This window comes from Babylonia areolata, chromosome 25 (assembly GCF_041734735.1).
Source record: "Babylonia areolata isolate BAREFJ2019XMU chromosome 25, ASM4173473v1, whole genome shotgun sequence".
Classification (NCBI taxonomy): Eukaryota; Metazoa; Mollusca; class Gastropoda; order Neogastropoda; family Buccinidae; genus Babylonia; species Babylonia areolata.
In genome coordinates this window covers 31634973-31659869 of record NC_134900.1, presented here as the reverse complement: position 1 = coordinate 31659869, position 24897 = coordinate 31634973, and the positions used below count along the sequence as shown (strand labels likewise).

General features: G+C 42.5%; 2 protein-coding genes across 3 annotated transcripts in view; one reads left to right on the top strand and one right to left on the bottom strand.

The window, feature by feature from the left end:
• The window catches only part of LOC143299395 (mitogen-activated protein kinase 14B-like), a 48527-nt gene extending 31524 nt beyond the window's left edge, over positions 1-17003 (top strand). The window contains exons 4-12 of the mRNA XM_076612572.1: positions 4210-4321; positions 6494-6523; positions 7003-7050; positions 9430-9544; positions 10367-10438; positions 11018-11097; positions 11814-11892; positions 12937-13110; positions 14331-17003. Coding sequence (XP_076468687.1) covers positions 4210-4321; positions 6494-6523; positions 7003-7050; positions 9430-9544; positions 10367-10438; positions 11018-11097; positions 11814-11892; positions 12937-13110; positions 14331-14386 — 766 coding nt within the window. The 3' untranslated portion in view covers positions 14387-17003. The remainder of the gene's footprint in view (positions 1-4209; positions 4322-6493; positions 6524-7002; positions 7051-9429; positions 9545-10366; positions 10439-11017; positions 11098-11813; positions 11893-12936; positions 13111-14330) is intronic.
• Positions 17004-19065: 2062 nt separating this feature from the next.
• LOC143299456 (E3 ubiquitin-protein ligase RNF123-like) overlaps positions 19066-24897 on the bottom strand; it is a 61132-nt gene continuing 55300 nt past the window's right edge. For both annotated transcript variants that reach the window (XM_076612668.1, XM_076612669.1), the window contains exons 34-36: positions 24483-24574; positions 24067-24152; positions 19066-22480 (exon numbers count right to left, since the gene is read on the bottom strand). In XM_076612668.1, coding sequence (XP_076468783.1) covers positions 22348-22480; positions 24067-24152; positions 24483-24574 — 311 coding nt within the window. In that variant the 3' untranslated portion in view covers positions 19066-22347. The remainder of the gene's footprint in view (positions 22481-24066; positions 24153-24482; positions 24575-24897) is intronic.

Here is a 24897-nt window from a genome sequence, read left to right as displayed (position 1 = left end):
GAAGAAGCTTTCAGCTTATCTATTTCACCCACAATAAAACGCGTGCGCGTGTGTGTGTGTCAGTGTGTGTGTGTGTGTGTGAGTGTGTTGGGTAACGCCGCTGGCATCTGTTTCAGTTCGCAGATTGCTGTTATGTAGCCGGTATATGGATTTGTCGGAACGCAGTGACGCCTCCTTGAGTAACTGAACTGAACAGTGTGTGTGTGTGTGTGTAAACATGCGCGCGCGTGCGCGTGAGAACAAGCGAACGAACTTTTAGCGAGGAGACAGACGGGGGCTGGAATCGGCGAATATAATCGGTCCCTCATGGGCGGGTTTTTCCGTCGTAAAGCTTCTTCCGTGATAAACCGCTATCGTCGGCGTCAACAGGCCACACAAATATAATATATAACAGCAACAAAAACTTGCTGGGGCGTTCTGTCAACCAATCGGCTACTGCCCCTCCCCCTACCCCCCCCCCCCCCCCCACACCCCCGCCCCACCACCACCTTCCTCCTTCCCCACCAGACCTTTGCACCACCACCACCACCCCCGCCTTCCCCCCCTCCCCACCCAGGTCAGTGTCACGTGAGACGATCGTGACGCAATGCACCAAACTCGGCAACAGGACGTTGAAAAAAGAATGTTTTCCAAGAATGAGCTCCTTTCTGGTGAGCGGTTAGGTGTTGGGTCACTGATGTAAACTGTTGCGCACATCAGTGTGTGCGCGCATGCATGCATGCGTGTGTGTGTGTGTGCGCGTGTGTGTGTGTCAGTGTGCGCGTGCACGCGCTCGCATGCGTGCATTCATTTTCTAAAATTTATGTGACACAAACCTTGGTAGGTTCTCAATGCAATACATTGGGTTTATGTGAAGGTCAGATATAGCGCATATGGCTTTTGACAGCCTCCTTGAAACTGAAACCCAGTAGAACCGAACTGTGAACCTCAGATCGATAAGCAGTTCAGTTCCAGTTTGAAGGCGGATGTCAGAGTGTGTGGGCAGGTCCAGGTAATTATGATACACCACATATGCCCTGAGTGAGACATTGGAGTGTTTTTCGGGTCATGAGGTGGGGTGGGGGTAGGGGCTGTAAGGGGTAGCAAGGGAGGAGGGGGGCGGGGGGGGGGGGGTTGCGAGGAAAGAACACAGTGCAACATACTGACAAGTAATCCAGATGACAAAGCACGGTGAAATAGGCAGGGGGGGGGGGGGGGGGGGGGGGGGGGAGATAATGTCAGGCCTTCACCTCCCCCCCTACCCCCTGTCATCCTTCACAACACCAAGACCCCAACACTGACATTGAATTGAGCGCAAACCAGTAAGTAGGTTGATAAACCAAACACCCAGTGTACATGAATAAGGCTAGTCAGATGTCAGTCAACTCTGTTGAGCAGATCGCTCGCAAGACATTTCGGGAATAAAGATCCCTCGGGAAGCGATCAGTGTTTTTGGGTTTCTCTTTCTGTTTTTGTTGCCTTTTGTTTTTTGTTGTTGTTTTTTTTTGGTTTTTTGACATTGTCTGCACCCATTGTCAGACATACAGTGTAGTGACTGTACCTTTCAAACAATGACAATTCGGCCAGGCCAGGCCATGGATATGAACAAAGAGAACAGAAGTAGGTTGAAAAGAAAGAAAAGAAAATGGGACATGCAGAGAGGGAATATATAAGCCACCTTTTTGGTCCTCACACACACAGATATCAGAAACAGCATGAGGAAGGAGGGTTGAGCTGACTGAATGATAAGCCACGTGCTGCTGATACAGGCTCTTTTGTGGCCAGCACTAAGTCTCCTGAAGACGGCGTGCACGGCAAAGCGTGTAACACAAGGGACAGATTAACAGTGGATTTTTGAGAAAACAGTGGGCATCTAGATCACACACACACACGTACACACACGCACACACACACACACACACACACACACACATGGACAAACGCACGCACACATGCACACACACACACGCACGCACGCACACATACACACACACACACGCACACACCACACAACACCACAACACAACACAACACAGCACTAGAAACATGTCAGAACATGACAGGCACATCTGATATAACTGAAAGTGAAAACATTTTAATTGAAGAAAAAAAGATTTAATCTTGGAGAAAAAAAAAAGAAAGATAAAATTCATTATTTTTAAAGATAATAGATGAGGACTGGCAGACTTCTTTTTTTTTTTTTTTTTTTTTTATATATATATAACACATGCAGTCCCCGCCCTGAATATGGTCTGCACTACACAATACTACATTTTAGTCATATTATGCACAACTTAAACTGCATAAAGTCATAGTTGTTCACTACACAATACTACATTTCAGTCATGCACTACACAATACTACATAAACTACACAAATTCATAATCATGCACTACACAGTACTACATTTCAGTCATATTATGCACAACACAATACTACATAAATTCATAATCATGCACTACACAGTACTACATTTCAGTCATATTATGCACAACACAATACTACATAAACTACATAAAGTCATAATCATGCACTACGCAAAAGGAGAGAATGAAGAGGGTTCCAGAACAGGTTGGGGGGGTGGGGGGGTGCGGGAGGGTTGGGGGGGGGGTCACCAGGGGCGGGGGGTGGAGTGTATTGTGGATGTGAGCAGCACGGTGCAGTGTGTAATGTGCTGTAATCCAGGTCAGTACCATTGTGTACCAAGCTGTGCAGGAGTGCAAGGAGACAGCCAAAACACACCACAAATGACATGTATCACAGAGCAGGGTGAAACAGATGTATGCAGTCGCTTTCTCTCCCTACATCTTTTTTTTTTTTTTTTTTTTTTTTTTTTTTTTTTTTTTTAAAGATAATCAGTGGTGAGAGTACGCAGTGCTACACACAACTTGACAAAAACACATTCTGCATGAGACCCTGCTCGGTAAGACTAAGCTAATAACACACCAGACAAAACCACTGCACAAGACAAAACAGTAGGTGAGTTGACTGACATGTCACACCAGTTTCAGTTTCAGTTTCTCAAGGAGGTGTCACTGCGTTCAGACAAATCCATATACGCTACACCACAACTGCTGGGCAGACGCCCGACCAGCAGCATATCTCAACGCGCTTAGCCAGGCCTTGAGTGCATGCATATATATATATATATATATATATATATTTGTATTGTATTTGTATTTCTTTTTTTATCATATCAGATTTCTCTGTGTGAAATTCGGGCTGCTCTCCCCAGGGAGAGCACGTCGCTACACTACAGCGCCACCCATTTTTTTGTATTTTTTCCTGCGTGTAGTTTTATTTGTTTTCTTATCGAAGTGGATTTTTCTACAGAATTTTGCCAGGAACAACCCTTTTGTTGCTATGGGTTCTTTTACGTTCGCTAAATGCATGCTGCACACAGGACCTCGGTTTATCATCTCATCCGAATGACTAGACCACCACTCAAGGTCTAGTGGAGGGGGAGAAAATATCGGCGGCTGAACCGTGATTTGAACCAGCGCACTCAGATTCTCTCGCTTCCAAGGCGGACACGTTACCTCTAGGCCATCACTCCACTATATATATATATATATATTTGTGTATCTATCTGAGTGGATTTCTACTACAGGATTTTGCCAGATTATGTTGCTATGGGTTATTTTTCAGTGTGCCAGGTGCATGGTGCTTACAGGACCTCTGTTTATCATCTCATTCAAATGACTTGACGCTCAGTTTGATTTTCCAGTCCAACTTGGGGGAGAGGGCGAGAGGAGGAATGAAATGAACCCAGACCCTCTCAGACACTGTATTAAAAGCCACATTTCACCTCACCGTGCGGCACTAAAATGACCAGTTTCAGTTTCAGTAGCTGAAGGAGGCGCCACAGCGTTCAGACAAATCCATATACGCTACACCACATCTGCCAAGCAGATGCCTGACCAGCAGCGTAACCCAACGCGCTTAGTCAGGTCTTGAGAAAAAAAAAGGGTGAATAAATAAGATATAAATACATTTTTTTAAAAACAAAACTACTACTAGTAATAATAATATGTATAAGGTGTAAAAACTTGATGAAGTCAACTATAAGTGTACAAAAATAAATAGATTTTTTAAAAAGTAATAATAATAATAAATAAATAAAAAAGACAACAATGATGATAAATAAGCAAATAAATGTAAAACATGGAGACACACATTCATAAAATGACCAACAGACCATTGAACATGTCAATTGTTTTGTTGTTTCAGGTACCTGGTGACTGGCCTGATGGACTCTGATCTGCACGAGATCCTCAAGTACCAGGTCCTGAACGATGACCAGATCCAGTTTCTCCTCTACCAGATCCTCCGAGGCCTTAAGGTGGGTGCTGCAGCACGTCCATACAGGCTCCACTGCCTGGAGACCTGTGTGTGTGTCAGTGTGTGTTGTGTCTTGGTGATAGTTGTAATGTTGTGCTGTTTATTATAATGTATGGTAGTTAGTTGTTTTTGGCTATGACCATCAGAGCAGCACAGCTTTCCTGTCCAAACTACCTGGTGTAGAATTGGATTATAGTGGAAATTGTCTTGCCCATGTTACATCCCCACTCTCTCGGCCAGGAGGGTTTTAGGACAGTCGGCGTTGGGATGGTTCCAAAAGGCTAACTAGCCTCCAAAGCTGCAGCGCTAAGAACCAGTGCAGTCTTGCCTCCTAGTTTGAGAATCATAGTCCCTTCACAAAAGACTAAGCTGTAAGTGATTTCCCATTGCAATGGAGAAACTGTTTATAATTACAGCTCTCACTTTGCTGTTGGCCCAACTGTACACTAATGTCAATCTGTGATATAAGCTGATACATACTGGCCAAAAATTGTATTGTATTACTTTGTCACAAGAGATGTCTGTGTGAAATTTTGGCTGCTCTCCCCTGAGAGAGGGTGTCACCACAGTACAGTGCCACCTTTGTGTTTTTTCTGTCCACACGTGGATTTGTTTTACTGTCGATGTAGATTTTTCTACAGAATTTTGCCAGTGACAACCTTTTTGATGCTGTGGGTTTTTGACTCACTTGTGTAAACAAAGTGAGTCTATGTTTTAACCTGGTGTTCGGTTGTCTGTGTGTGTGTGTCCGTGTGTCTGTGTGTCCGTGGTAAACTTTAACATTGACATTTTCTCTGCAAATGCTTTGTCAGTTGACACCAAATTAGGCATAAAAATAGGAAAAATTCAGTTCTTTCCAGTCATCTTGTTTAAAACAATATTGCACCTCTGAGATGGGCACACACCAAAAAAAAATGAAGCCTAATTATATGCAAACTGCATTTACTGTTATATTTATATTTTTTGTATTCTCTAAACTTGGCACTTTGATCTGATATTCTGACCCAACAACAAAAGCAGTCATTATTATCATTTTATGTTCAAACAGGAACTTCTTTTGCTAAGCATGGAAGTTTTATTTATTTTGCTAACGTTTTTGGTGCAGATAGTAAAAAAGGGAAATTACTCTGTAATTAATGCTAGGGGACTTAATTTGCTTTAAACTGATCTTTCTCATCTTAAACATTACATTTTGAAATTATACTCAATACATAAAAAGCTTGGATTTTTTTTTTAAGTGTATCGCAAGTGAGTCTTGAAGGCCTTACCTCTCTTGTTATATGTGCGCTAAGTGCGTGCTGCACACGGGACCTCAGTTTATCGTCTTGTCTGAATTAGTGGAGTTTTTAACGTTGATGGTATCTATACTTGTGGCAGTTTTAATATTTGGTGTGTTTATAGCAGTGGTGGTCTGAATGTACACTTCCGGGTACGGTAGTGATGGTTCTGGTGTTGTGGTGTTCATGATGATGGAGGTTTTAATGTTGATGGTATTTATGATTGTGGTAGGTTGAATATTTAGGGTAGTTAACCCTTTCACCACCAAGCTCGCATTTATGCACAGGCGTGGAGAGGACCCATGTCATTGAAAGGTGACCATTCATTGATCTGTTATCCATGAACCTACTGCTCTTAATGTTCGGTGGTAGGATAGGCCATATTTTCTATACATTGCAGGGGGAATCCCCAGCTATTCTTAGACACTGTCTTTTCTGTGTTTATAGCACAAAGGAATTTTGTACTCTAAATTGACTGGCGGTGAAAGGGTTAAAAGTCGTGTTCATTTTAACATCTGTGGTGTGCACAGTAATAGTCATAATGTGTGTGTGTGTGTGTGTGTGTATTCAGGTGATGGTAGCTTAAGCTCAGGCTTTGGAGGTGGAGAATTGACTTTAGCATCCATGTGAAATTTATCAGTGTCAGAGATCTCTCTTTGTGTTCTGAAATGTTGCCAGACAGGAAGTTATAGATTGCGATAACTATTTTTCTGGTAAATGGAGCACAACGTAAAATGATCGTTTTCTTCATGTGTCCACGTTTCTGAGTGAAGATTGACCGGTCAGGTGTGAGGTGTATCACAGTGCATTTTAATCTGCATTGTTAATTTTGTGTGGTGTGCAGTGCATATAGTGTCGTGAACTTCATCAGCATTTTGTTTTGTTTTTGCTTTCAGTACATCCATTCTGCCGGCATTATCCACAGGGTAAGGGATTCAGTTTTTTAGTTTTTTTGTTTTTGTATTTCGTGTTATTTTATTTATTCTTTTATTTTTGGTTATGTCACAGCCGTTTTCTTAGCGTTAAATACTTATACATGTGCATGGCCACAATTTGGTGACCTTTCGTTAACTGATATATGTGCATACATTTCTAAGACTAGTTTTCACATCAAAATAGGAACTGTTTTCCATCTGTTGATTTGAGTCATATTTTGAAGCAGTGTCCTGATGCTTTGAAACTAATGTAAAAGTTTTCTGGTTTTGTTTTGTTTTGTTTATTTGTTTTTGTCGGGGTAGTTTCTGTATTATGAGACACTCGAGATGATTTATGGAAAACTGGGTTAACTTCTGAGAAATCAAAATTTTCTTTTCCTGACCATCAGATATGGATGCCTCCATTTTTTATGTTAAGGTTTGTTGTCATTGTCAGATATTTCAGTGACATTTACTCTCTTGTCTTTCAGGATCTGAAGCCCAACAACATTGGAGTCAACCAGAACGTTGAACTGAAGGTGGGTCACAGTGTGCAACAGCAGTGATTGTCTGACTCTTTCTGTGTGAAATACTGATCTGGTCCTATGTAGGACTGTTTCTGTTTGAAATACTGACCTGGTCCTGTGTCTGTTTCTGCGTGAAATATTGACCTGGTCCTGTTTCTGTGTGAAGTATTGACCTGGTCCTATGTCTGTGTGAAATACTGACCTGGTCCTATGTCTGTGTGAAATACTGACCTGGTCCTATGTCTGACTGTTTCTGTGTGAAATACTGACCTGGTCCTGTGTCTGACTGTTTCTGTGTGAAATACTGACCTGGTCCTATGTCTGACTGTTTCTGTGTGAAATACTGACCTGGTCCGATGTATGACTGTTTCTGTGTGAAATACTGACCTGGTCCTATGTCTGACTGTTTCTGTGTGAAATACTGACCTGGTCCTATGTCTGACTGTTTCTGTGTGAAATACTGACCTGGTCCTATGTCTGACTGTTTCTGTGTGAAATACTGACCTGGTCCTGTTTCTGTGTGAAATACTGACCTGGTCCTATGTCTGACTGTTTCTGTGTGAAATACAGACCTGGTCTTATGTCTGACTGTTTCTGTGTGAAATACTGACCTGGTTCTATGTCTGACTGTTTCTGTGTGAAATACTGACCTGGTCCTGTGGGCTTCTCCATGTGCATTTCCTTTTAGTCCAACACCTGTTCCTTGCATTTTCTGTATTTATAACTGTTCCTTTGGTGTCATATACTGTACCATGTCAAACTGATGCAAACTAGGCCTATTGGTTTGCTCTGCTTGGCCAAATTTCGCGCGGCTAACAGTGAAAAGATGGGCCCACCGCTCTCAGCCAATCAAACGCCTCTAAAAACTATAAGCGCTTAATCATTCCTTTGGCCAAGGCTCTCCACGCCATCTTGTCAGGTTTACGCTCTGTCTCGTCTTACGCTTTTTTCGGCTGTTCAGCGTATCCTTTTGGCCTTATTTTGTTGCATGCGGCTTGTGTTTATTGTATTCTTACATTCTGTGTACTCGATTCGACTCGGCACCCTCGATTCGTTCGATTTTTTCTGCCTCTAAGTCGATCCTGTCTTTCCTTTCTCTGTTGGGGGTCGGATTTTCGCTGGGTGCCTAAGCGCGGGTTCCATGCCTCTTGCCCATTGTTCAGTTTTAAATGTCTTTGCAGAAGAACGCATGGTCTTGTTTTAGCATGGCTCAGAGTCTGTTTAAGTGGCGGTAAGATAAGATAAGATAAGAATAACTTTATTATCTCCAACTGGAGAAATTTGGTCAGGTGCATTATCACAACATAGACAAGTAAACAACATGGGGACCATAACTGTAAAAGCCAACAACAGCCCCAACAAATATTACGAAGATACAAATGTAAAAAATATCACATACATCGTTTCATACATACATCCACACACTGCAGGTAATAACTAGTATTCTTAATGTAAAAACAGAAAGAATTAAGAAACATTATTTGAATATAATTATAAACATAGCCTACTATACTGCACATTGATTATAATAGACAGATAAGATAAGAATAAAGATGAATTGCGGAAAACCACAACCAGATAATCAGCACACACCCGCACCGCACCCCACCCCACCCCACCCCACACATTTATTATTAAGTCGTAGATGGTGGTGGTTGTCTGATTCTCAGAATTTAGTCATTGTTGGTGATTGTTATTGTTTAGGTGTCAGATTTTAGTCCTTTTTGGTGATTGTCATCAATTCAGGTGTTAGTATGTAGGAAATTTCATCAATTGTCCTCTGTTTACGGAATTTAGTCTTTGTTGGTGATTGTCGTCACTTTGTCAAACAAAATAACGTTTGTTATGCTTCGTTAAAGATGACATAGCAGCAGGAGGTGCAGTATAGTTGTGTTGTTCAACCAGTCGTAATGACAGGGCAGTATGTGAGTGTGGAGAGGATTGAGGTGGGTGTTGATGTCGATACTGGTGTTGATGTGGGTGTTGATATAGGTTTTGGCATGGGTGTTGATGGTGATATGTGTTGATGGTGATATGTGTTGATGTGGGTGTTGATGGTGATATATGTGTTGGTGTTGATATGTGTCGACATGGGTGTTGATGGTGATATATATGTTGATGTGGGTGTTGATGTTGATATATGTGTTGATGTGGGTGTTGATGTTGATGTGGGTGTTGATGTTGATATATGTTGATGTGGGTGTTAATGTTGATACATGTGTTGGTGTTGATGTTGATTATGATATAGGTGTTGATGTGGGTGTTGGTTATAGGTGTGGGTGTGGGTGTTGATGAAGGTGCTGATGTTGATGAAGGTGTTAATGTCGATACTGATGTTGATGTGGGTGTTGATGAAGGTGTTAATGTTGATGTTGATGTGGGTGTGGACAGATCCTGGACTTTGGTCTGGCGCGGTCCATGGCGGAGGAGATGACGGGGTACGTGGTGTGTCGCTGGTACCGCGCCCCCGAGATCATCCTCAACTGGATGCACTACAACAGCAACGGTATGTGGCCCCCTGCTGGGGGTGCAGCTGTCCTGTCCCGTCCCGTCCCGTCCGTCCCGTCCCGTCACATCCCGTCCCGTCCCGTCCCGTGCTGTCCTGTCCCGTGCCATGCCGTGCCGTGCCGTGCCGTGCTGTCCAGTCCCGTCCCGTCCCGTCCCGTCCCGTCCTGTCCTGTCCTGTCCTGTCCTGTCCTGTCCCGTCCCGTCCCGTCCCGTCCCGTCCTGTCCTGTCCTGTCCTGTCCCCAGTCACTTAGTGAACCTGTGTCTGGTGTCATACGTACGGGGCACTGTCCCGTGTCAAGTGACGGGCGCAGTAGCCAAGTGGGGTTAAAGCGTGTTAAAAGTGGTTCCAAGTGTGAAGACTGATCCATATATACTCTACACCCCAACTGCTTTAACTCACTCAGTACGGCCAGTCCTCTCTTCTCCTCTACACAGACCCCTCGGATGTCCAGTGGGTGTCTGAATGACCCAACCTTTAGCTTCCGTCATCAGAATTGTGGTATTCTTTGTCAACATTCTCCTCTTCAGTATAAGAGCCTTCTGCTTGCAATATTTTGATGGTGGTAATTGGGGTGAAACACTGTTAACGTCTTCTCTTTCGCCGTTTGTATGGAGAGAGTTTAGAAAGTATTTGAAAGTAAGGAGTAGATGCTTGACCTACACAGTGAATCCACTGATACTGTGCATGATGTGTGAACCACCTCTGTGTGTCTTTCACTTTGTTGTATTTTAATGTATTCACTTTTTTTTCTTCTTTTTTTTTTGGGGGGGGGGGAGTTATCTTGTTTACTTTACTTTATTATTATTATTGTGTTTCAGTGGACATGTGGTCGGTGGGGTGCATTCTGGGAGAGATGATCACCAGGAAGCCGCTCTTCAAGGGGGTGGATCGTATCCTTTCTGCTGCAGTGGTGGGGGTGTGGGGTGGGGTTGATGGGGACAGGAAAGAAAAGAAAATGGGTGAAGAAGAACAAGAGAAAGGAGAGGTGGGGCAGGGGGGGTGGGACACGCACCAGAAAGCAGGGATAATGCAGACACACAACTTGAATGAAGTATTCCCCCTCCCAGTCCATGCTGCCCTAACCCCCCACCCCATACACACATACATGCATACCCTCACATAAGCGCACATGCACGCATGCAGGAATGCGTACACACACGCACACAGGAATGCATACGCACACACACACATGCGCGCACACAGAGGCAAAACAGCACTTTTATATCTATATTTTCCAATTCATATGTGCCCCCACACATTTGATCACCAACCTCAAGGGGAACCTTCTCGGGGTTTTATTTTTTTGCTGCCCATACACAACCACAGCAGAACTTTATCAGTAGTGTATGTGTGGGTGTGTGTATGTATATATGTTTGTGTGGGTGTGAGAGGGAGAGAGAGAGAGAGAGCGAGAGAGAGTACCTAGCCCCACCCGACCCTTTCCTGTTTGTGCCCTAACCCCGGTGAAGACATTGACCAGCTGAACAAGATCCTGTCCCTGGTGGGCAAACCCTCTGAGGAGTTCATCAAGGCCATCGCCAGCAAAGATGTGAGTGGACTGCTGGCTGATCACTGTTCAGTTCAGCAGTTATTGATTGATAGCCATTTGTATCACTGTCTTCAGTTCAGCAGTTATTGATTGATAGCCATTTGTATCACTGTCTTCAGTTCAGCAGTTATTGATTGATAGCCATTTGTATCACTGTCTTCAGTTCAGCAGTTATTGATTGATAGCCATTTGTATCACTGTCTTCAGTTCAGCAGTTATTGATTGATAGCCATTTGTATCACTGTCTTCAGTTCAGCAGTTATTGATTGATAGCCATTTGTATCACTGTCTTCAGTTCAGCAGTTATTGATTGATAGCCATTTGTATCACTGTCTTCAGTTCAGCAGTTATTGATTGATAGCCATTTGTATCACTGTCTTCAGTTCAGCAGTTATTGATTGATAGCCATTTGTATCACTGTCTTCTTTTAAATATGTGTATGCAGATCTGTCAGTGGAAAAAAAATGTATATGTGTGTCGTTTTTGCAAAAAGCATGCCAGGTGTAAGTCAAACAGCAAAGTGTGACCTGTCACTTAAGTGAAAAAAAATGTATATGTGTGTCGTGTTTGCAAAAAGCATGCCAAATGTAAGTCAAACAGCAATGTTTGGCCTGTCACTCAGTGAAAAAAAAATGTATATGTGTGTTGTGTTTGCAAAAAGCATGCCAGATGTAAGTCAAACAGCAAAGTCTGACCTGTCACAAAACTTCTTTCAGGCTCAGAACTACATTCGGCAGCTTCCTCGCATTCCAAGGAAAGACTTCAAGAAGTTCTTCCAGGGAGCAAATCCTTTAGGTGAGTGTCTGTTTCTTGCATAGTGATCCAGCACAGGCACTCATGTTTGCTCATTATGTCTGTATTGTTAGTCAGTCGTATCTGACTACGACCGTCAGAACAGCAGAGGAGGCAACTGCTGTTCCGACTATCTGGGCTTGACTTTGATTATAGTGGAGAGTGCATTGCCCAAGTTACATCCCCACTCTCTCGGCCAAGAGGGTTTTTTTGGACAGTCAGTGTTGGGATGGTTACCCCAAAGGCCAACTAGCCCCCAAGGCTGCAGCACGAAGAGCCAGTGCTATCTTGCCTCCTAGTTTGAGAGTCACAGTTCTTCTCAAAAGACTAAGCTGTAAATGACTTTCCATTGTAATGGAGAAACCCTGCATTCACTCTCACTTTGCTGTTGATCCAACTGTGAGTTTAAGTCAGTCTGTGGTGTAAGTTGAGTGTTGAGTGGCCTGGAAGCAAAAGACGAAAGAATGTGTCTACGTGAATGTGCATGCATTCACACATACAGCCTGTCTGTTGAGAATGTCAGAAAGTGAACAAAAGTGCTGTTAACAAGATGGAATACAGAAGACTGAAGAGGCGTACCATCAGCTCTGTGGCCATTGAAAGGGCTTTGGAAGTGTTCAGCACCATGGTTTTACAATGAATCTAAAAGCAGTACACTTGGTTTATGTCATTGTGCATCCTCTTGCTTGAAGAGCTTATCTCATTGTGCCTATTTTTGTGTAAGGAGCTTATTGTGCCTGTGTTGTCCAGGGATCTATTGTGCCTACTGTTGTCTAAGGAGCTTATCTCATTGTGCCTACTGTTGTCTACAGAGCTTTATTTCATTGTGTATAACATTGCCTGAGGAGCTTCTCATTGTACCTGCTGTAGACAGCCTTCTTCACTGCACTTTAATCCCCTCTCCCCCCAACCAACCCCCTAACCTTTTGAAAATTCACCAGTTTCTAAAAATTACATATACATATTTAATATGTAGATATATATATATATATATATATAATTTGTTTGCACCCTATCATTCATTGCCTGGCATGTCCCATGCTGCAGCCATCGACCTGCTGGAGAAGATGCTTGACCTTGACCCTGCCCAGCGCATCGACGTGGAGGCGGCCATCTGTCACCCCTACCTGGCCGACTACCATGACCCTGATGACGAGCCCACCGCAGAGCCCTTCGACCACTCCTTTGAGGGGCTGTCCCTGGGCGTGCAGGGCTGGAGGAGTGAGTTGGGGGGAAGCATGGGCGTGCACTGGGTGCAAACATGCATGTGCAGACACATGCACACACACACACACATGCATCCGTATACATGGTATACGCACGACGGGCGCAATAGCCGAGTGGTTAAAGCGTTGGACTGTCAATCTGAGGGTCCCGGGTTCGAATCACGGTGATGGCGCCTGGTGGGTAAAGGGTGGAGATTTTTACGATCTCCCAGGTCAACATATGTGCAGACCTGCTAGTGCCTGAACCCCCTTCGTGTGTATATGCAAGCAGAAGATCAAATACACACATTACAGATCCTGTAATCCATGTCAGCGTTCGGTGGGTTATGGAAACAAGAACATACCCAGCATGCACACCCCCAAAAACGGAGTATGGCTGCCTACATGGCGGGGTAAAAACAGTCATACACGTAAAAGCCAACTCGTGTGCATACGAGTGAACGCAGAAGAAGAAGAATGGTATACGCACAGGCCACAGTTGCCACATCCGTTCCATTATATCACTACCCCCACCTTCCTATTCACGCCTTTCACCCTCCCCCTTTTTAACAGAAAATATATTCCCCCCCCCCACCCCCCACATCCCCCACCCCCCCTTTCCTCATGTCTAAAATCAGTCGGTGAACGTACAGTTGATGAACCCACATATATGGAGAGTGAAGAAACTACATGTATATAGAGAATGCGGAAACTTGGCATATTGGATGCACTGGTTATGAAGGCTAGAATTGACGATTGGAATCAGTTCTTGTTGAGAACTGCTGTCATTCAAGGTATTGTGAGAAGTGATCTCGATTCTGTAATAAGTCTTGAAGAACGCTCACTGTGACTTATTTTCTGAGGCAACAGGTATTGTTTTGATGTCATCTTTAGCTATTTGACATAACATGTAGGCATAGCAGGAATTATTTGACATCATCTGCTTTACAGAATTGGAAAAAAAGAAAAAAAAATCTTAGGCAGCTGTTTGACATAACGTTTATTTCATTTTATTTTTTCCATGCTATTCTTGTAGCAGTGTCGGAGTACTTTTACTGCGAATCATCAAGGTCATCATCTGAAATGATAACATGAACCTTATCACATGTTCAGTTCCTTTTCTTTCACTTTTTTTTGGGGGGACGGGGGTGGGGGGTTGTCATATTATCTTCGACAGCTGTTTAACATAATTGAGGGGAGTGCATTTCTTAGATCTCGTCCCTCTTTGTGTTTCAGGTCGGGTTTTCCAGGAAGTGACGAGTTTTGTCCCCAAGCAAGTTCCTGCCGACTGATTTCCTCTTCCCGGCCCTGCCTGTAAATACCGTGCAAAGACATTGCCATCTGTACATAATCTCTGTAGAAAATGGCAGTAGGGTTTGTGTGCAAATATGTAAAGCAGTGCGAGTGTTGTGTGTGTTGTGTGCGCCAAAGTGAGAGAGAGAGAAATGTGCATATGAGGACCGAGTGCATGTCGTAGAAGAGAAGAAGATATTGTGCATTGGTGGATGCCAAAAAGACAGGTTTGGAAGCAAGTGGTGAGGGTTTTTTTTTTGTGTTTTGTTTTTTATCTTCTCACATCATTGTGTCGATCAGTGTTTCCTTTCAGCCCCAGGCAGCCACTTTGTTTTCTGACTTATTTTCTTTGTTTATGACTGTTCATTTCAGTAATTATTTATGTTTATTTGTGGATTCATTTTCAGTCATACATTCTGTTGTCGATTTTTTTTTTTTTTTTTTTTTTTTTTTCATTTTCAGTTGTTGATTCATGTTAGGTTATTGATTCATATTCATTTATTGATTTGTTTGCAGTTATTTGTTTTCTGTTATTTCTTTCAATGATTCATTCTTAGTTACTGATTCCTTGAACTGATCATTTTCAGTTAGTGATTCGTTTTTAGTTAGTTTCAGTTTCAGTTATTTATTTTAACGATTCCTTTGACTGATTTATTTTCAGTTGATTCATTTCAAGTAGCTGACCAAGCTGGCTGACTTGGTAGGATCCATTGTTTACATGAATGGGTGGGGGGTTGGGGGGGAGGGAGGGTTGAGAACAGGATGTGATCATAGTGTGTAGGAAACAGCACAGGAGATCACCTGGGAAACTTGTTTACTCAAAGGATCACTGTGTGGTGGGTTGTCTCCCTGGTTTGTTTACACATGCAAGTATAGCAGGTTCTATCATAGTATCAAAGGGTTATTTTGTTGTTGTTTTTTGCATAGCCGGCTCTTAATTTTCAGTGGTTGTTTTGCGTTTATTTTTTTCTTTGATTTTTTTTTTTTCGTAGCTGGTTCAATCAAAGTATCAAGGCTTTTATAGTGTTTTTGTTTGCTTAGCTGTTTTTTTTTGTTTTGTTTTTTTAATATATTAATTTTTTGCATAGATGGTTGGATCACAGTATCAAGGGATGGAGATATTTGTTTTCATTGTCCCAGGTCAGTTACTTAGTGGTGCCATTGGTTCACTAACATACTCGGGTTACATCCCCACAGAAAAACTTAATGGACCTGAATATGGTCTAAACTGGGCTGCTCGGCAAGCCTACTGGAAGATACTCAAGAAACTGGGGAGCTGCATCCAGTGCATGGATAAGAATTATTCAGTACTTAAGGACGAACCATAGGTTGAATTTTGCAGCCAGTTGGTAGACTTCATTTTTGTTAATGTTAAGTGCGTACTCATCAACCCATTCATTTGTCATTTTTGAACAAATCAGTGCTCATGCTGAAGAAGACTGAGCAGTGTGTATAAAACCAGACGGTTTTGTACAGCCGGCAAGAATTGTCGCAAAATTTTGTATGCATGTGGAAATACGCCATGTTTTGCCATTTTATCAAGAGCAGGGGAACACCAGTCTAAAGGCCATATACAGGGGAAACGACTACCAAAAAGGCTGCATGGTCGTCTCACTGATGTGCAGCAAGTTCAGCCCGGTAGCACGGTTGGCGAGTATTAATTCCATAGTGTGCCCCTTCCATGTTGAGGCGAACAGTGTTCCCAGTAACCCAGACCAATCTGTCCTTTCTTTTTTGACTCACTTGTGTAAACAAAGTGAGTCTATGTTTTAACCCGGTGTTCGGTTGTCTGTGTGTGTGTCTGTGTGTCCGTGGTAAACTTTAACATTGACATTTTCTCTGCAAATACTTTGTCAGTTGACACCAGATTAGGCATAAAAATAGGAAAAATTCAGTTCTTTCCAGTCGTCTTATTTAAAACAATATTGCATCTCTGGGATGGGCACAAAAAAAATTATGCAAACCGCATTTACTGTTATATTTATATTTTTTGTATTCTCTAAACTTGGCACTTTGATCTGATATTCTGACCCAACAACAAGAGCAGTCATTATTATCAATTTTTGTTCAAACAGGAACTACTTTTGCTAAGCATGGAAGTTTTATTTATTTTGCAAACGTTTTGGTGCAGATAGTAAAAAAAGGGAAATTACTCTGTAATTAATGCTAGGGGAGTTAATTTGCATTAAACTGATCTTTCTCATCTTAAACATTACATTTTCAAATTATACTCAATACATAAAAAGCTTGGATTTTTTTTTGATTTTTTTTTTTAAGTGTATCACAAGTGAGTCTTGAAGGCCTTGCCTCTCGTTCTTTTTTTTTTTCCCCCATCATGGATAACCAGGCAGTATATGGGGTACTCTGGAGTGCACTTTGTTTTGTGGCTGCCAGTACATAATCAAAAGTTGCTATTGATGGTGGAAAGAGTTCTGAGCAAGGACCAGGGTGTCTGTATTCACATGGGATCAATAACTGGTTGCAGTTTGCATGATGGTAATACTGTGTCAAAACAGCTGCGTTTTACGTTTTCTTGTTGACTTGTCCCACCAACCATTGTAAAAAAAAAATAATAATAATGATTTATTGATGAAAATAAAGATTGAATGATTTGTAGATTCTTTGTGGATCATGTGTAATTCATAAAATATTTGTTCCTTCGTGTAAAAATCGAGAGGGGAAAAAAGGCCATGATTTTTGGATTTTGTTGACATTGCCTTTTGTAACATTGCGCTGCTGATGAAATTGATGAACTTGTCATGTAATGAAATGATTCCTCATTGGTGGTTTTTGCAGGTATCTCTCTGGCCAAGACTGACTATTGGCTGGCTGTTCTGTTTTCTCATTGGTGGAAATTGCGGTGAACAGTACTCGGGTTTGGAGACGATTTTAAGTATATAAGGAATTGCATCAGGAATGGTGGAGACTGGGGTTTTGTGGCTTGATGAGACATCATACAATGTCAAAAAAAAAAATGTAAAAACATTCGCTATCTGAAAAGAAACTCAAAGTCAGAAATGTTTGTTTAGGAAGTTTGCACAAACCCCAACCTCCACCCCTCCTGGTCCTCTTCCTTATATACTTGAAATTTTCTGAAAACCTGAGCACAACTCACTGAAAACCAGCCAATGAGAAAACAGAACAGTCAACCAATGAAAAATCAAATCTCATGTCACTCTTGGCCAATGAGAAAGTGGTATAGTCAGCCAATGAGAAATCAAGATTAGTTTCACTCTTGGCCAATGAGATTCTGCATAACTGCACTGTTGCAAAATGCATACAGGGAAAAAATTGATTTCATTCCTTTCCCAAATCCCTCCCTAGAGAAAAAAAACAACAAACTCACTGATCTGTGAAACCTGGAAGCTGCATTCAGTCTTCATGATCAGATACAAATAACCCACTGTGAAAAAAAACAACCACACACACGAATCCATAACATTAACCCTTTGAGCCCTGACCACCGCTTTACCGGTGGTGGGGAGGGGTGGCGTAATGCCTGGCCACCGGTTGAGCGGTGCGTAAACACTTGTGTCGTGTTTTGCTATTGGTTGACTTACACTGAAGAGCCAATCAGAAAAACTGTAATATTCCAACGCCAGAGAACACAGTACCAACATTGCCGCGCCCCCTCACTGTGTTTTGTGCATGTGCTTTGGATAAAAATCGATTTCTACCATGAAGCGTGCAGAGTCTCAACCTGACACGCCTCCTTTGATCAACTGATTCTGCATGCTCAGATTCATTTTCAACATCACTATCTGTAGCAAAATCATCCGATTCGAATTCCACCTCACTATCAGAGTAATCATTGTCATACTCTACTTCCGATAAATCATCAAGCATATCAATTACTTGCTGAGTTGTGTACAGTTGTTTTCTCCCCGATTTCAGAGGGCCAGGTTGCGACTCTGCATGCTTCAAGTGTTTACGCTCAACCAGTGGCCGGGCATTATGTCATTTTTCTCTGCCTCCGGTAAAGCGGTGGTCAGGACTCAAAGAGTTTAATACCAATTATTTGCAAATTTTGGCTCAGGAGCTCAGGCAGAAGGGTTAAAATTGCTCAGGAACTCAGGGCTCACAGGGTTAAAAGAACACAAAGAAAACAAAAAGAACCTGCATGTCCATAATAAGTCTTCAAGAAATATTTTTATGTCCAGTACAGGATTTTTGTTGGAAAAAAAAAAATCAACCAACACACATTTCACATGAACTATAACATTTGTTCAAATGACGCTTTCAACCATCACAGCATTCTACATGTAACAATTAATCATACAAACTGCATCAGATTGAACAGACTCGCATGTCAGTTTTGAACCATTTTACAATTGGCATTCTAACTTTGACCCACATTCTATCACGTTCAGAAAGATCACCCTACTCCTGCTTTGGACAAGGTGCCCTGAATAAGGCAGAGCAGGTGTCCCTCGAAATGAGGGCATGGACACGGCACCTCTCACCTTCAGAGCCAGTGTCTACCTAAACCTGACACCTGAAACCTTCACATGAAAGAAATTGCCTACAAATTAAGTACCTAATCCTGAACTTCTACAACCTTCTCATGAAAAGATTCCCTTACAAAGTAAGTCAAACACTCTTTCTGAATACACATCATGGTGTGTTGCCCACAAAACAAAACAAAAATCTACACACACACACCCCCCCCTCCCTAAAAGTCCCACACAATTCTTAATTCTACCCCAAGTTGGTTTGAGGAAAACCGGTGTGGTACCCTGCAAGTATGAATAACAAATGCAGTACAATGACTACACACACAAAAATCAGTCCAACAAAAGTCTTATGTTCACAGTATATGTTTGTGTGCTGCACACACACACACACTAACACACACACACACATAAAATCGTTAAGGTCAAACGTTAACATCAGAATCAAACTGCCCTGCTGAATTAACATCAGTTCACAGAGCCTGGTATCACATCACACAACAAAACCACTTTGCACAGCTAACCATTGTATAGTCTCTCACACCTCAGCACCATCGATCATGTTTACAATGCAGACAAACAAAAACTGATGTTATGGTTCCCAACAAGCCTCCATGAAAAAAAATGAAAAAAAAAATAAATAAAGGCACTTTTTTTTTGCATGAAAAAAAAATCACATATGCATAATATAATAATAATCACAGTCACACAGTGTCTTGATATTACACCCCACACACCCCCAAAGCCTAATGAAAAATAAAAAGCAGGAGAAAGCTTCACTCAAGACATGATTAATACATCATTTCTTCACAGCAAAATCACTGCTGGACAGACACCCAACTAATGGGTAATAAGCATAGAGAGGATGAAAACGATGTCACATTAATCTCAGTGTAGCGTCTTGTTTATGCTGGTGTGGGGAGGGTGACACAAATGTCTAAAGAAAACAGGTGCAATAACAACGCAAAGAACTGACATACCTCGGTACATTCATTCACAACAAAAAAACGCAACATAACACACAGTCGTATCACAGCTTAAACTCTGACGACAGAAAATGATGCGAAATGTGACAGGAACATTCACATTGTCTACCTAGACACAGGATCACTTCCTTTGCTCTCTTTACCCTTAAAAATAGTTAATTTATTCTCTGTTTGAACACGATAGTCTTGCCTTGAATGAACATTTCAAGATGAAGATAACCATTCATTTAAATGTGCCATTTACCACTCTTTTGACTTTAATCCATTGTTAATCACACAAGTAGCTGTGTTCACATGTGTAAGTTCATGACAAAATTGACATCGACTCGACTCATGTGGCAGAACATATAATTACTTTTACATCTGAAATCTGACAGACACTGTATCCCAATCACTAATAATCTATTTATCATTTCCATTATAATAATAATCGACAAACTTGTTTTCCCCCACATGTAAGTCTATCTTTAATACTATAAGTTGTGCAAGATAGCTGAGTACACATCTCACTGCCTTGCCATCCCAGCTGCAGGAAACAGGTGTAGCAGATAACACTGCAACAGACTGCAGCATCGGTGCACACAGCAAACAATGCTACACAATGCGGTGATCACGAAGCACACGGGAACAAGTGCACGATTTCAACAACCCCCTGCCACTCTCAGACTAGGGGACTGACTACACACACACACACACGTATCATAACAACAATAAATGTGAAAAAAGAAAAAAAATATATATATATAGCTCTGACTATGCTGTAGACAGGACCGAATCACTGACACGACATGACTCCCAATGATACAGGCATCGTGTGGGATCAAACCAATCCATGTGGGTGACTACCCCACTGAACAGATGGGGCTGAACTGAGGCTGGAGACCATACACAAATTACACGACCCAAGCTGAACAGTGTGACCTCAAAGGCTTTTCCCAAACAGGTTGTTAATGTCCACTTCCTGTCAAATCAACGCCAAAAAAATGAAAGAAAGTTCCACTGAAACTGATTCACGTTGTGAGATGCCTTACAGCACAGTTAGTGGACACAGTACTGTGCTAGAATCACAGTCTTTTATTCCAGCTGTCACTCTCTTCTTTCACACACACACATTCACATGCACTTATGTACACACACACATACATATACACACACACACACACATGCTCACACACATACATATATACGCACGCACACACACAAAGACACAAACATGCACACCCACACCCACATACACACCTATAAACACATTTTTATATACACTCACATACATAGAAAAGCTGACTGCAGTGGTATTTACACCTCAACAAACGTGACCTCTTCATAACAACATACCAAACTCAAATCACAAGCTATCCTTCTGGTCATCCAATGCCCTCTCTCAGCACACACACACACACAAATATGCAAGCATGCACACACAAAACACACATACACAAATATATACACCTCACAAACAAAATACATACACACACACACATACATACACCTTATGCACACATGCACACACTCACGAAATATGACATACACACACTCTCCAAATCAACCAATAATTAAGTACAAAAGCCAGGGTGTAACACAAGAAGCAGACCCTATCTAGTTCAGCTGGACAGAAAACCACCAATACCTTAACACAAACAACAAACAAAAAACATTCAACGTTATTTCTTCCTCCTAACCAGGGTTCAAGATGCATAACAAAGAAGGAAAAAAATCCAAACTTCACAGGAATCACATCTGAGAAACAAGTTGTGTGGGAACAAGGGAGACAGACCAACAATCACCTTGCTGTGTGTGAACAGACCGTAACCCAAGAAGGATAAAAAAAAATATATGAAAAAAAGACTGGTCAGGCAAAGAAAAGATTCCACAAGAAATGAAACTGACAAGTTGAGAAATCGAACCCAAACCAAACAATACTGTTTAAAAAAAGCCAATCGAGGTCAAAGAAAACCAGCACTGGGAACTCAACCCAGATGCAGTCATGCTAAGAGACAGTGAGGAGAATCAAGTGTATCAGGTAAAAACAGACAGACTGGTACGACCAATCAGAAGTGAAAACGCACACTGAAATACCCTGATTAGTGGCAGCACCCAAGAAAAAACAGGAACGCCAAAGCGCAACCAAAATCTGAATAATTTAGACTGGGGCACGGATTAAAGCTGTTCAGCTAGACTCTCATTCCATTCAATCGTGCATCTAAACATACAAAAATCAACCAATTAAAAAGTTTAAAATGAAGTAAGTAAATAAATCAAACAAAAATCTGCATTTCCTATAATATAAACAAAAGAGCAAAAAGCACCTATCAAAAATCATCTGTTTAAAAACCACTTCACACAACAAAACTATTCCAATGGCCCTAAAATCCAATTTCCGGCCAGACAACGTACAAAACATAACAACTGAACAACAACAACAACAACAAGAAAACAAAATCCAGGGAGAGACAACACAAAACAACCAGAACTGGCAGTGAGCGACGTCAAGGATGAGACACAGGGTGTGAGGACGTGAAGCCACTACTTGCGAGGACTGCCGCTGGCAAAGTACTCGCGGAGGAGTGGCCTGCCCTTGCCGTCCTGCACGGCGGTGACGGCTGCCTTGCAGAAGAAGCACTCCCGCTTGCTCAGCAGCTGCTGGGTGATGCAGGTCCTGCGGCACCGACACACAGTGGTCACCATGACAATAAGACACTGACACAGGCTATGAGGCACCGTTGTGTTTCACCATGTCAATCAGCGTTTTCGTTGAAACATGGGTGGAGTTCATTATTGGGGAGACACTTGCAGGCAGAATAGACAGGGGAAAAGAAAGGGTGGTGCTGCACTGTGGCCAGGCATTCTCTCCCACCCCCCCCTAAAATTATGTTTATCTAACATACTTACCGTGACCCACTAGTGCAGACTCCGGCAGGGAGTCCGATTCCTGTCCTGTGCAAACTACTATCCACCTATGCGGAGAAAACGAAAGTAGCTACGGCCGATAACCTCCCAGAAGTAGGTTACCTCCCCTCTGCAGCCCTGACTAGCTTTCTCTTTTTCCGGCAGCCATCTTGAATGGATTTTTCTACAGAATTTTTGCCTGGGATAACCCTTTCATTGCTGTGGGTCCTCACTTAGTTTCACCACACAGTACTAGCTTCTGTTTTTTTCAAAGTGCTGGGTGGGTGTTGACAAGGTATTTTACCCTACACAGTTTTGGACTGGAAATAATAATAATAATAATAATAATGGTATTTATATAGCGCTGAATCTTATGCAGAGACAAATCAAAGCGCTTTCGCACCTGTCATTCACACGCATGCATAACTCTAAAACTGTAGAAACTAAAGACAAGGAAGAGGCAGAAATGGGGGCGAGGCATTTACTAGACACTGAGCATTTATGAGGTAGTTTACAGTAATTGTGTCTGCAGTGGACAGTCCATATCTATTATGCCAACGGGCAGATATCCCATGGTCACGCTCAGCACCACACTTGACAGATGCAACAGGCAAGTGGTTAAAGCCTTGGACTGTCAATACGAGGGCGGCACATGGTGAGTTAAGGGTTAACTTTTTCCCTTCTCCCACGTCAACAGATGTGCAGACAGCTGTGCAGATCTGCTAGTGCCTGAACACGCACATTCAAGAGTACTGCAATCCATCGTCAGCTTTCGGTGGATTAAGGAAACAAGACCACACCCAGCATGCATCCCCCTGAAAATGGATTATGGCTAAACGGGCGCAATAGCCGAGTGGTTAAAGTGTTGGACTGTCAATCTGAGGGTCCCGGGTTCGAATCACGGTGACGGCGCCTGGTGGGTGAAGGGTGGAGATTTTTACGATCTCCCAGGTCAACATATGTGCAGACGTGCTAGTGCCTGAACCCCCTTCGTGTGTATATGCAAGTAGAAGATCAAATACGCACGTTAAAGATCCTGTAATCCATGTCAGCGTTCGGTGGGTTATGGAAACAAGAACATACCCAGCATGCACACCCCCGAAAACGGAGTATGGCTGCCTACATGGCGGGGTAAAAACGGTCATACACATAAAAGCCCACTCGTGTGCGTACGAGTGAACGTGGGAGTTGCAGCCCACGAACGAAGAAGAAGAAGAAGAAGGATTATGGCTGCCTACATGATGGGGTAAAAACGGTCATGCGTGACGTAAAAAGCCCACTCGTGGATGTGAGTGAACGAGGGAGTCACAGCCCACAAACAAGGAAGAATAAGAAACAGCACACTTCACGGCTTACCTGCACGACTTGTGCTGACAGGGAACAAAAATGGCCGTCTGCGGGTTGGCGTAACAGATTGTGCACATGTCTTCATCGTCTGCCTCCTGTTCTCACACACGCACGCACAAACATAAATCGAAAATCATGTACAAACACAGATACAGTAGAATTTTCGACACATACATGTGCATATCAACAGAACAACTTGCATCGATATACATCTATACAAATCACATTTGAAGACAGGGGGTGAGTGCTCTTTAAAAAACAAAAAACAAAAAAACAAAAAAAAACCATTTTTGTTCTGAGAATGGGAATCTGAAAGCCAGACAAGAACTGGGGACATGAAAACAAACACAGGCAACAGCATCAGAAGCAGACCAACCGACAGACAGACCGACAGACAGACAGACAGGTGAGACAGTGGCCCTGACCTGTGTCTGGTTCCCCAGCATGGTGTGTTGGTGCTGCAGGTGGGCAATGAGGGCCTCCACGTCCTGTCGCTCCTCCCCACTCACCTCATCATCTGTCATCATCACATCACTCACCTCATCATCTGTCATCATCATCTGTCATCATCACATCACTCAGCTCATCATCTGTCGTCACATCATGTCACTCACCATCTGTCGTCATCACATCACTCACCTCATCATCTGTCATCATCACATCACTCACCTCATCTGTCATCACATCACTCACCTCATCATCTGTCGTCATCACATCACCTCATCATCTGTCGTCATCACATCACTCACCTCATCTGTCACCACATCATGTCACTCACCTCATCATCTGTCATCATCATATCACTCACCTCATCATCTGTCATCACATCATGTCACTCAT